This window comes from Pelophylax lessonae (genome assembly GCF_965119305.1).
Source record: "Pelophylax lessonae genome assembly, chromosome: 4".
NCBI classification, from domain to species: Eukaryota; Metazoa; Chordata; class Amphibia; order Anura; family Ranidae; genus Pelophylax; species Pelophylax lessonae.
Genome location: NC_138771.1, coordinates 23,295,469 through 23,308,499, shown reverse-complemented (window position 1 = coordinate 23,308,499; position 13,031 = coordinate 23,295,469). Strand labels below are relative to the sequence as shown.

At 45.4% G+C, this 13,031-nt stretch overlaps 1 protein-coding gene across 2 annotated transcripts in view; it reads left to right on the top strand.

Annotated features, from left to right (window-relative positions):
• Window positions 1–13,031, top strand: part of CLPX (caseinolytic mitochondrial matrix peptidase chaperone subunit X) — an 89,073-nt gene that overhangs the window by 43,267 nt on the left and 32,775 nt on the right. Inside the window, exon 6 of one of the 2 annotated variants that reach the window (XM_082255402.1) lies at window positions 3,867–3,908. The exons of the other annotated variant lie outside the window; for it this stretch is intronic. Coding sequence (XP_082111528.1) covers window positions 3,867–3,908 — 42 coding nt within the window. The remainder of the gene's footprint in view (window positions 1–3,866; window positions 3,909–13,031) is intronic. 2 annotated transcript variants of the gene reach the window in all.

The window sequence follows — 13,031 nt, the reverse complement described above, 5'->3', positions numbered from 1 at the left end:
TATTATTTACTGCTACCCCTCAGTTATTCATGTAGAGCAGGGATCCTCAAACTACAGCCCTCCAGCTGTTGTGAAACTACACATCCCATGAGGCATTGTAAAACTCTTGACATTCACAGACATGACTAGGCATGATGGGAATTGTAGTTCCTGAACACCTGGAGGACCATACTTTGAAGACCCCTGATGTAGAGGGAGCATTAGTCATAGTAGTACTTAAAGTAAAACTATAGGCACATTTTTTTTTGGATAGAGTAAGGGAGGGTTATAACCCCTGTCAGATTACCCCCCCCCCCCCCACCATCTGTGTCCCATTGCGGAGATTTACCTTCACTTCCTGTCCCATAGGCAAAGAGGGAGTTGGAAGATATTCCTGCCAATTGAGGGAATCCCTTTGGCATGCCCAAGTCAGAACTTGGTGTCCCCATTGGAAAATTTCCCCTCTATTATAAATAAAATATTATCAGAGGAGCCAGATGCAACTCCGCAAGGGGATAGAGTACCGGTTCCTCTAAAAAAAAAAAAAAAAAAAAAAAATGGATTGTTTGAGGAGGACTCCTGATAGGTGAGCGTAAACTCAAATGACAAACTACATGTTCAAAAATATCATAAGTTTATTAAAGAGTTAAAAAAGCATTTAATATTAAAAGAGAATAATTCTCACAATACATTATCACAATATACATGTAGTGTAACCGTTGTAGTCTCAGCCGGAAGGGACGGGCTGACGCGTTTCGCCCGGAGGCTTTCTCAAAGACCGCGTAGTATCCCAGGCGGACTATTACAAAAAGATACACCATTAGATTGCAATTCATACAACATTATTTATACGATTTCTAAACAAACATTTCCCCTCTATTACTTTTCAGGGGACAACCCAAATATTTGGTATTTTATTTTACTTTTAAGTGATGGTGGTAAATGGGACAAATCAAGAGGGTGAATCTCCCGAACAGGTTAACAGACCGCAATAAAAACTTGACAGGGGTTCTAATCTTGCTGCACTCGATCTAAAAACGAATACGTGTTTGCCGTTTAGTCATACTTTAGGAATCCCTTTTTTAAAAGGTACCTGTGCTGAGAGGAGGCTGTCATTGCTTATAAAATAGTAGTCACCTGGCTGTCTGGAACTTTTTTCTATAACAACTTGATGATAAATTTTCTTTTAGCAAAGAACTTGCATTCCACATTAACAAATATAATGCCTAAACTAGTGTGTGGTGTATATTGCCTCCAGCATCAAAGAACAATGCTGGAGGCTGCCATTTTGCTGAAGCCCAGAGCAGTAAATCTTTAGCCTGTCAGCAAACCTGCATCTACATTTTAGGCACAGTGCTGACTGCTGAGAATATAGGGAAACTGAGCATGTACAGTAGGGATAGACCGATATGGTTTTTTTCAGGGCCGATACCGATATTTTGGTCACAAATATCGGTATGGGCCGATATTTTGTACATTTTTAAAGTTTTGAAAAATAAAGACAAATTTTGCCACAAATCTGGTACTGAACATGTTAATGTTTGTTTATTAACATTTAGACCCCGTTCACACTGGGGCGACCTGGTCGCCTGACAGGTCGCCGTAGGTCGCCTGCCATAGAGAAGCTGTGGACCCATTCTAATAGTCGCTCCCGACTTAGAAAAAGGGTCCGGAGCTTCTTTGGGGCGACCCGGAGCGACCTGCATTAACTTCAATGATATGAAGTCCGTGCCGGCCGCTCCGAGGTCGCGGTGCGAGCTGCGCACCGACCTGTGAGGTCGCCCCGGCAAGTAGCATCGCCCCAGTGTGAACGGGGTCTAAAGGCTTGTTCTTAACACTTTACCTGCATGAAAACTGATAGGAAAACCGCACGGCTTTCACTTGCAGGTACATCAGTTTACATCATGTGAACGAACCAATCCTAGAAGAGTAGACAAGTGAAAAATAGTGCTGGCAAAATAACTAAAGGCTTCCCAAAACAAAATTTAAATAAACTGCTGCAGTAGTGCACTCACTGTCTGCAATGATTAAATCTAGTAGCTGCAGTGCAAAAGACAGTGGACTGGACACTACCGTGTTCACCCGAAAATAAGACTGGGTCTTATATTTATTTTGGCACCCAAAAAACAAAGTAGGGCTTATTTTCGGGGTAGGTCTTTTAGCTGTAATGTGTGGTCTTCCCTTCCTGCCTGTGAACCTAGTTTAGTGTAATTTAAGTCCTAGAATCCACTTTTAGTGTTTTTTTATATAATGTCCAGTGTGTGTTTTTGTAATAGACTAGTGGGAAATACCTTCATTACATTGCTGCTTCGGGCTCAGCTAATCTCCTTCTCTGCTGTTTTCTCCTCTCATAGCTGTCAGAGGAGGATCTCAGCCCCTCCCCTCTGCAATGTACACAGAAGCGCGGGGTATTGGATTAGAATAGTGAGAAATACCATTCATTACATCGACGCTCCAGGCTCAGCTAATCTCCCGCTCTGCTGTCCGTCCTCTTCACCACCCGTGACAGCTGGGGGGTCACGGAAGGGCTGAGCGGCGATGTAATGAAGGTATTTCACACTATTCTAATCTTAATACTCGGTGCTTCTGTGTACACTGCAGAGGGGAGGGGCTGAGATCCTCCTCTGACAGCTATGAGAGGAGAAAACAGCAGAGTAGGAGATTAGCGAGGAGAGCCCAGAGCAGCGATGTAATGAAGGTATTTCCCACTATTCTATTACAAAAACACACACTGGACCTTTATATAAAACCCTAATAAAGTGGATGCTAGGACTTTACATACACTAATATCGGCAAGTTCCAGGGCCGATACATATATCCCTAATGTACAGAGCAGGATGGGACATTACTGGATTTTAAACAGTATAGGCACTTTTTTTTTTTTTTTTTATATATTTTACATGGCTATACCGGCTAAAGTGGCCTAAAGTTATCTACCAAGACTTCATTTTTAAAAAATAATTCTGACAAAAGTTCCACTTTGAATGCTGTGAGATCTTGACCTGGAGAAAGCATGCAACTCAGGAAAGTATAAACTCCGCATACTCGTACTGGGTCGTTGTCTCAGTAAGTATTAAAGCCATTGGATCAGAATGACGGCCGGGGGGTTAGTATTTTATATAGAAAAGGGATAGCAATGACTGCCTGCATCCTTCCTTGCTACAGGTTTCTTTTAAAGCTTAATTCCAGGCAAAGCTAAAGTGCTCCTTTGCAGTGGAGCTGTTCCTGCACCGCAAAGAGTTAAATGCTCATTTTACGTCTAGGGGACCAAGAAACCATTTTATTTGCAAGATCCTCTGTTACCACATGCTCCCTTTAGACTATTAGACCGGTCACTGCAGCCTATTTTCTGCAATGCTCCAGCACTCCCAGGTCCTCTGTCAAGTCTAATGCTGAGCTCCTTAGCCCTGCATTGGATGTGAAGACGCTAAGGGACGGTCCATGCGTCGGAGCATAGAGAGCGCTGCTTCCCACCACCCATTCCTAACTAAACAAGCATTGCTGTGCATGGGCAGCCCCACTGCAATTTTCCTTTTCTGGTGATGGGCTTTAAAGCATTATACCACCTAAAACAGGCAGTGCCATTTTGGGTGGACTGATGCTGCTTTGTGACCTTCCTGCTCACTGGTGCTGCCATGAAAAACTGTGCTGCCATGAAAAACTGTGCTGTCCTGGAGTGCGGTAGCTGTAGTCCCAGAGAGCTTAAAGACCCAGTGTGGGATTCAATGTTTCCATACAACAGAATCATTTGGTTGGTGTTCCATTGAATCAGAGCTATATTCTTACCTAGAAGAGGGTGGATGTACCCTACAGATTTGGGGGTTTGACATATCTTAGCAGGTTGTTTATGATTTCTTCCTGTCACTGTTTTAATCCCCTTTCTGTAGAGATAGAGATCAGAAGACGGGAAGATGAGTACAGATTCACAAGTAAGTTTTTCTCCCATAGCACAATCTCACAGAACTGATCTGATCTGACTGAGCCCTGTTGTTCCATGCCCTTCTGCAAACTGTTTGCTCAAGTGGTGTGGTCACATTCCTAATCCTACATCATCACTGCTTTCCAGGTGCAGTCTCTGATATATCTGCAGATTATATAACATGAAGGCAGTGTTGGGAATTGAGACTATGATTTATTAACATGGTGTTCCTTTTTAATCCAGGTTGTTGAAAATGAGTAGGCAATAAGTTATTTTTTGTGCCTTGTATGCTTATGCAGTATATGCAAAGCGCTAGCAATAGATGCCATGTACCACTAACAGCATGTCTGAAAGCTCCTTAAACGCTGCACACCCTGCATGTTGCATCTTTTTACACCATATGTATATTTGTTATTAATATTTTCATGTTAATAATATTCATTTTTTTTATTTTACATTTTATTTTTGTCTTGTATATATTTTTCTTTTATATTTTTATTCAGGGTTTGTATAGCGCCAGCAGTTTGCACAGCGCTTTGCAATGTATTGACTGTATGACAAACTTTAAGGTGAGGCCTGTCTTAAAGCAGAACATATTTTCTCTTGCGTTCATCGGATACAGCTCCTTCTTATTCTTGACCATTGGGTTATACCGCCACCTACAGGAGTAGAACACTAGGCAGAAAAAATAACACTGCACCGCCAATGAGCAGTCCAAGTAGATAGTCAACCCCTTCTCTGCCATAAGCAGGTCATTTTTTTTTTTTTTTCTGCCTAGTAAGGAGTAAGGACCTGGCTTCCTGCTAGGACCTGAAGTTCCATTTACTGTTTTTTTTTTTTTTTTGTTTTGTTTTGTTTTCCCTTTTAGAGCCGGTTCACACTGAGGCGATCTGACTTGCCGGGGCGACCTGTGAAGTCGCGGTGCACAGCGCGCACCGCGACCTCGGAGCGACATGCACGGACTTCATATCATTGAAGTCAATGCAGGTCGCCCCAAAGTAGTACAGGACCCTTTCTAAGTTGGAGCGACTTGTGTCGCTCCTATTAGAACGGGTCCTGTGCTAATCTATGGCAGGCGACCCACGGCAACTTGCCAAGTCGCCCCAGTGTGAACCAGCTCTTACTAGATTTTTATTTTATTTTTTTTCTTGCAGAGATCTTCTATCAACAGCCAGGCTTGGCGACGGACTGGATAATCTAGATCCAGAATGTCACCCCAATCTGGCAAGCGAGCGCATGCAGATCAGTGGCTCTGCGCTCGCGGGCCAGGCGGCCAGCGAGTTAACGTCTCACAGGGATATGTGTGACTGTGCGCCTTTAGTTTTTGTCAGTGTTACCCCCTGGCCCGCAGCCCCCCATTTCAATGGAGAGGAGGATACTTCACTACGGGAGCCTTACCCACGTGCTTCACTGGACTGGTAAGCAGATGCCCCCCTCCCTTCCATCTCTGGATGCGGTGTGGGGTGCAATGTGTCGTGGTTGGTCCCTGTGGGGTTTTTTGTGCTTCTCTTTTGTCTGTGGGGCTGTGACCAACCCGGCTGAGAGCGGTGCATTAGAGCTGTTGCCAGCAGCGACGTGTTCCTGCCTGGATGTTCGTCTTCTGCTATGCCCTGTATACCAGTGCTGTAAATTATTCAGCACTGCGTTGTGCTGGATCCTCGGATTTCCTGGCACTGTGTTGCTCCAGTCCCTGTGGTTTATCTGCTTCATGGCACTGCCTCCCGGCTGCCAGGTTGTGCAGCCATTGGATGGATTACGATGGCAGTCACACTGCAGATAGTTTGGCTGTTTTTAGGCTCCTCGCCCAGTCTGTGAGCCCCTGGCGCTGCTACTGAGATGCCCCTGCCAGCTCCTTGCTGATCTATGCAGTTCAATGTAGTTGCAGTAGGCACTGGGCTGTCCCCCTCTGCAGCTCTGTAGTGACAGGATCCTGGTAAACGTCTTTTCCCCCTGATAGCAAGGATGAGACTCTTACCTTACTGTACAATGAAGGTGCTTGTTACCTCACCTTTCACCGTGGTGTGGTGGAACGTTAACATTTTGGGGATACCTTGAAGGCTCTAAAGCTTAGCCATCCTCCCTTTCTGGCTGCATAGGTCTGAATGCCGGGCTGATGTCCACGGTCTGTGAAAAGGGCAGACCACATGATCCAGGGCTCTGTTTGGTATAAGGCGCACCCTTGGAGGTAATCCTGCTGTGTAGAGTTCCAAGCTGCTCAGGCCCCCTCCTGGGGTACCAAGTGACCCTGGTTTTCCAAGCTGGATAGCCTTCCTTTTGTATGTAGGGTTGCCCCCTCCCAGCAGAATGGGGGGTTTTCTTCACTGGTTTGCGGCCCTGTGTACCTCCCCTGATTTCGGACATGTGGGTCCATAAGCTGATCCTGTCTGGGTACATACTGCAATTCCTACCTTGTTCCCCCTATCTTGTGCTCTTTGCGGGGTCTCTGACAATGGCCTCGCTTGCGAAGCCTCAAATCGGCAGCTCCCTTTGCGGGGCCTTAGCCAGCAACCTTCCTTGTGGGGTCTGACATACAGCCTTCTTTGCAGGGCCTCGTTCGGTGGCTTCCTTTGTGGGGCCTCGGCGGGCAGCCTTCTTGGTGGGTCTCTGACAACTGACTCCTTTTTGCGGGGCCTCGGTCTTCGACTCCTTGTTTTTTTTTTTTGTTTTTTTTTTTTTCTTTCAGAGCCTTAACTGGTAGGCTCCCTTGTGGAGCCTTAGACAACTGCCTCCTTTGCAGGGCCTCAGGCGGCGGACCCCCCTTGCAAGGCTTTTCTATTGCGGGACCTGTTAGCCTCCTGTTGCATGTTTCTTTCTTTTGGCTTTCTTTGGGCGGCTCCACCGGTGGCCATTTGTGGTGGGTCTCCCTTCGAGTCCATGGCTATATGTCTTGGCATGTAGATTGGCCCTGCCTTGATTTACTAGGTGGCACCATTCTAATGGCTAGTGGGTCATAAGATCCACAGTATGGGCCATGTACTGTCTGTCAGGCCATAGATGGTCACTTAATTGCTGCCAGACCAGTTCAAGCTCTTCACGGGCCCCCCCCCCCGAGGGGTGCTTAAGCACTCCTGAACCAACGAGTCAGCGATGCTCACAGATAAGTCCTATTCAGCATTGAGGTTGATTCCACCCACTTTCTGGGTAGGGGCTTGCCTTGCTGGTTTTCGGACCGGTTTCCAATGTGGGTCTGCATATTGCTTGTGTCTGGCTGCAGTATAGCGTTTCCTTATCTGCGTGCGTTTCCTGCGCTCTGCAGTTGGGGGCGCATCCCATCTATCGTGGTATTTTTTCCCTTGATCTGCTTTGTTGCACCCTGGTGTTTTTTCTGAGGTGCTGGCTCCAGTTCTGGTGTTGGCTGAGGCAGCTGGGATTGCTGTGACTAGTTTCTTGGGTGAGCGCTCTCCTAGCTCGTGGTGACAGGAAACTTAGGGGACCCAAGGCTCCCTGCAGGGCTTCGGCTGGTTACAGTATATAATAAGGACTGTTCTGACCGGTAGACTGGAGTTTTTTAGGACCTGATTCTCGACTGGGCATGCCAGCGTGTCTCTTCTGCTAGACTATTTTTCAATTTGCAGTCTGATAAATTTTTGTCCTGTGGGTGATGTGCCCAGCAGTCTTGCTTGTTGACTCTGGTTCCTGTGGTACCCACCTTTCTGGGGGGCCCTGTGTGGGCAGTTGCATGCAAAGGATTCTGTGGAGAACCATTAGGAGTAAACCTGCATTTCCTTAGACGACTAGTTCTTCTGGACTGATCAAGGGTTTTCCTCTTATCGTGGTTTCGGTCCTCTGTCCGGCTAGCGGGAGCGTACTCCCCTCCTTTCCTGTGGACGTTCATTACATAATGCCAACCTATCCAGCTGGAGAGCGTGCCCTTGGTTTGCCTGCTATTTACTGCCCTCAGGCTTCGAGCGTTAAGGTTGGCCTGGATGTTTTTCATTATCCTTCTGTGAGTTTTCCTGTCTGAGGCCGATCAAACGCTACCACCACTGTGGTTTTTGCCTTCAGCCAGGTTGACATGTTCTTTGTGGCAGTAGCATTAAAGGCTTCTTTCTTTTTGTGGTGGGTGGCGCCGCACATTCTGGCCTTCTACACCACGCACATTCCCGGTTTTGAGTCAGCATGAAAAGTGACCCAGATGTTTTTTGTTTTTTTTTTTTTGTTTCGGTAGATTGCCTGCAGTGGAGAATCCCCTGAAGGGATTGTCCTGATCTCCTCCTACCTCACAATGAGGTGCAACGATTGGGGGAGACTTTGGGTATCCCGGGCAGATGCATGAATGTGCTATATTCCCTTGCCTGCTGTAGGGTTCATGGGACAGCAACTGTAGGGGTTACAGTTTTTTCAGTGGCCCCAGACTGTTCTGTAGTACGCTGACATGGTACGGCTGGTCTTGGCTGCTTCCTGTCGGTTGCCTCTTCGAAGGGTCGCCTCCCCAGGGTCTGTACCAATCTGGATGACTTTCTAGAGGTTCGCCGTGGACGCTCCCTGCATTTGCTATGTGACCCTTATTGGGTTTGAGTTTGGGGTTTTTGCTTCTCTAGACTTCCCTTGGAGAGTTTGGAGGATATTCCTCTGCTTTTTTTTTTTTTTTTTTTTCTAGAGGGTTTCCCTTTTTGAGTGGCTTTGCTTTTGCTGGGAGCTTCTGAGTGGTCTTGTTCGTCTTCCGGTTTGTTTTTTTCACAGGGATAGGGTGACTCTTCATTTGTGCTGCTCCTTCCTGGCAGGTGGTGTTATTTCCTCACTTACCTTAGGACATTGCCCTGCCTTCCTTGTGGCTATGTCTTTGCATCCTATGACTTGACATCCTAAGGAGCATGCGCTGCATGGCTTTGGATATGGTCTGTGTGGTTCATGTGTCCTTTTCAACTGTGACGTCCTTGCCGGATGGTTGGATTTCTATTTTCTTTCTATATTATTGTTCAGCTCTGGGGGAAGGCCTGGGCCTTCTCTGCCACATTTTTTGTGTTAAACACTTGTTCAGGCATTCACTCCTAAGGGCTGGTTTCCCCTTTGCCCCTTACAGTGTGCTCAATTAGGGGGCTAGTGCCCCTGGTACCTTCTGGCATCAGTCTCAGGGTTGTGAGGCAGCTGCCTGGTCTGTGCGTTCTCTTAATAATTCTCTGGCTTGTTGCATCTTCAGGGGTTTTCCTTGGGTGTAAAGTTTTCAGGCGGCTGTTTATGGTTCCTTGTTTGCCCCTTAGGGGTTGTTTTGGGTGGTTGGCATGTTTTGCCTGGTTGCCTTTTGGTTTACCCACCCCTTGAGACACTGCTTTTGGACATCCCAATGGTCAAGAATAAGGAGCTGTGTCCGTCAATGAACGCAAGGGAACTGGATTTTTGTTACCGTAAAATCATTTCTCTGAGTTCGACTGACATAGTACTCGCCCGTCTGATTTTTTTGTTTTTCTATTTGTACTGCTTTGTTACAAAACTGAGCTGCTTATGGCAGAGAGGGGTTGACTCTCAACTAGGACTGCCCATAGGCGGTGCAAGTTCTTCCTTTTTTTTTTTTTTGCCTAGTGCAGTCTTCCTGTAGGCGGCAATATAAACCAATGGTCAAGAATAAGGAGGAGCTGTGTTAGTCAATGAACGCAGAGAAAGGGATTTTACGGTAACAAAAATCCCCATTTTTTTTGTTCCATACAGTGGGGCTGTGCTTGCACTGCATGGATTAACTGCTTGTTTTGTCTAGTGGTGAATTCTGAGCTTATACTCGCCCGATCCTTCGATCCACGTAAAATGAAGCCCCCCCCATGTCCAGTAGTGGACTCTTCCTGCTGCCCTTGCGTCCATAGCCAGGCTTTGGCCGTGATGACATCTGGAACAGTCCTCTGCTCTAGACCGCCCGGGTGGGGGCAAGGGCCCAAGAAACCGGTCTTGTGCTGGGAGGATCAATGGATTAGGGAAGTAGAGCTCTGCTCTCCTTATCCCTAGACAAAAATGAGCAGTTATCCATGCAGTTCCTGCCCAGCCCAACTGCATGGGGGGTGGGGAGAAAATTCCAAGAGTTTTGCTTTAAAAGTCAAGTCTACAGATTTGATCACTTGTCAGTTTCTCCTTTTTCTTGGATCCCTGGCTCTGTTATTACTCCATACAGTATTTCCAATTTGTAGCCGAATTTGGGGGGGAGGAGGGATTGGCGATCATATGACCTCTGCCAAAATGGTCACATGGTTGGAATCTGGTTGACCGAGAACTTTGACTGCTCGGTCTTTGTGCTGTAAGCACGCTCTTACCACTTAAACATCGGCTGGCCGCTGCATATATATGTTGGTCGTAAAGGGTTAAAAAAATTAGCTCTTGCCTTCCTGGTTGGTTGTTTGGAGCGGAATTATACACATCACTATTGGCACCATCTTTTGTGCTTTAGAAGACTTAAGCTGGGTACACACTGGGTGTTCAGCTGTCTCTCTGACAGAAGCCTTCCCACTGAGAAAATTTTGAATGGAACATCAGGGGAGATGGTTGCACCAACATGGCTTTTGTTGGTATGATCTGTCAATTTTTGGTCACCCCAATGGGTTGAATGGAAAGAAGACTATCGGTGTGTACCCAGCTTAAATGTGCAATTTAAGTGGGACTGGGGAAATTTTAAGTGCATTAGCATACAATGTACCACCCAAGCTTTAATATATATATTTTTTTAATATAGCTTAACTCCAGGTACAATCCCTATTAAATACTCAAATTGCATTCAAGCTGGGAACAATGTAAGTCTGTATAGCTCATACCGGAGGGGCTACTGACAATCCCTATAGTAGGCAGCTCTATTACAGCGATTACCTGATCACCGACTGGATACTGATCACAGGGAGTCATTTGCTCTGCGCCACTGTCATTCAAGGAATGCCTTGTATTTTTTTTACCCAGGGATACAAGGCATTCTCTGGTTGTACGCATTGGAGAGTAGGGTAATGGCGTTAACCAGAGAACGCCTTATCGGCTTCCACAGTGGCCCCTCGGGTATGAGCTATACCGGGTTTCCCCAAAAATAGAACTGTTTTCTATTCCTTTTGGCTACAAAAAACACACTAGGGCTTTGTATCAAATGTGGGAACACAATTGATTATGAAGGTATACTGGACAGCCACTGAAATATTTAGTGAGAACAGACACACCAAGAGCAGTTTTAATAAAAAGCATAAAACAAAACTTTACTGGACATCAAAATACATAAAGCTTCTTACACATAAGTTACCATAAACATTAACAAGACTCAAACATACACTCCTATTTTCAATATCCCAAAGAAATTTCAAATACTTAACTCTGGCAACAGTTTGCACTCTATCTGGAACAGGACAGTGAGGAGTTTTTTTGCTGCATGCTTTGCTACCACAGCTCGAAAAAGTGAACCTCCCCATCCTAGTGACTCCTCTTTATAGTCCTGTATACCAGAGACCACCCACAGGATGTGGTCCTTCCTTTTGACCACTCACAGGTCGTTTTGTGAGTAATGTCAGCAAGACATGTTTACACTCCCCCCAAAACCAAATGATCAATTGGATATGCGGCAGCCATCTTTACACACGAGGTCAAAGCTCACTCACTAAACCACCTGTGGGTGAGAGATATTACACATGTATGGGAACATTTGTCATGAATCAGTTAAAAAAATATCCATAACTGATACCCTGTTTCCCTGAAAATAAGCCCTAACCCGAAAATAAGACCTAGTGTTATTTTTCGGGAATGTCTGCAATAAAAGCCCTACCCAGAAAATAAGCCCTAGTTAAAGTTGTAAAAACATGTAATCTATTTTGTAAAAAGATTATATAATGTGCAGTGTGTCTCCTTTTTGTAACTTTATTGTGGCAAATACCTTATTTACCCCGCTGCTGGGCGCTCACGTGACCCGCCGGATATCTTCTCTCCCCCCGGCTGGGGTCAGCTGTCTTTCCCTCTTCAGTGCTCGGAGCGGGGAAGAAGAGCTTCGGCGGGTCACGTGAGCGCCCAGCAGTGCGGTAAATAAGGTATTTGCCACAATAAAGTTACAAAAAGGAGACACACTGCACATTATATAATCTTTTTACAAAACCGATACATAATTTTACGACACGTTAACCATTGTTTATTTTTGGGATTACAGAATGTCATAATGCTGACTCCTGAGCTTATAGGGGGAGAGAAGACAGAGGAACTTTTTTTTAAAAAACATTTAATTGCTTTATTCCAGGTGTTTTAGAACACAGAGAGGTGTAAATGAATAAATAAGACATCCCCTGAAAATAAGCCCTAGTGTTTTTTGTAGCTAAAATTATTATAAGACCCGGTCTTATTTTCGGGGAAACACGGTATACAGGCTTATTTTCAGGGGATGTCTTATTTATGGTACACACATCTTAAAATGGTTGTAACCCTGAAAAAAAAAATAAAATCTATATCTGATCCTTTGAAGCATAAGACTGCACAGTGCTTGTGCTGTCATTTACCAGTCTCTGTTCTAAAAACCTGGAATAAAACAATGTTTTTTAAAAAGTTTCTGTCCCCTGTCTTCACTCCCCCTGTCAGCCCTGGAGTCAGCATTATGACCTGCTGTAATGCCAAAAATAAACCTTGGTTAAAGTCCATGTAAAATAATGTAATCCATTTTGTAAAAATTATATAATGTCCAGCGAATCTCCTCCTTTTTTGCAATTTTATTGTGGGAAAATACTATAACCAGGTTGCTGGGCGCTCACGTGACTCGTCGCTCTTCTTCCATGTCCTGAATCCTGCAGTGGGAGGGGCTGAGTCCCCTGCTGACGTCAGCCCTGCTCTGATAAATGCAGAGGGGGAAGGGCCCACTGACTTCAGCTAAGAGGAGAAGTTCTCCGCCGGGTCATGTGAGTGCCCAAAGGCGCTGTAAATTAGGTATTTTCGACAGTTACAAAAGGAGACACACTGCACATATGCTTTTTACAAAACCGATTTACATTTTTTTATTTATTTTTTGGATTACCGGTACATGGTTTTACAAGGACTTAGGCCATATTCTAAGAATAGGGCTCATTTTTGAGGAAACACAGTACTTGTGTTGTGCCCAGCTGGACCAATAGAACTATACAATACAGATCATACCTGGAGTTTGTTTTAACCCTTTTCTTAGCCTAGGTTCACACCTGTGTGGGTTATTGCCGCTGCAGGACTGCAC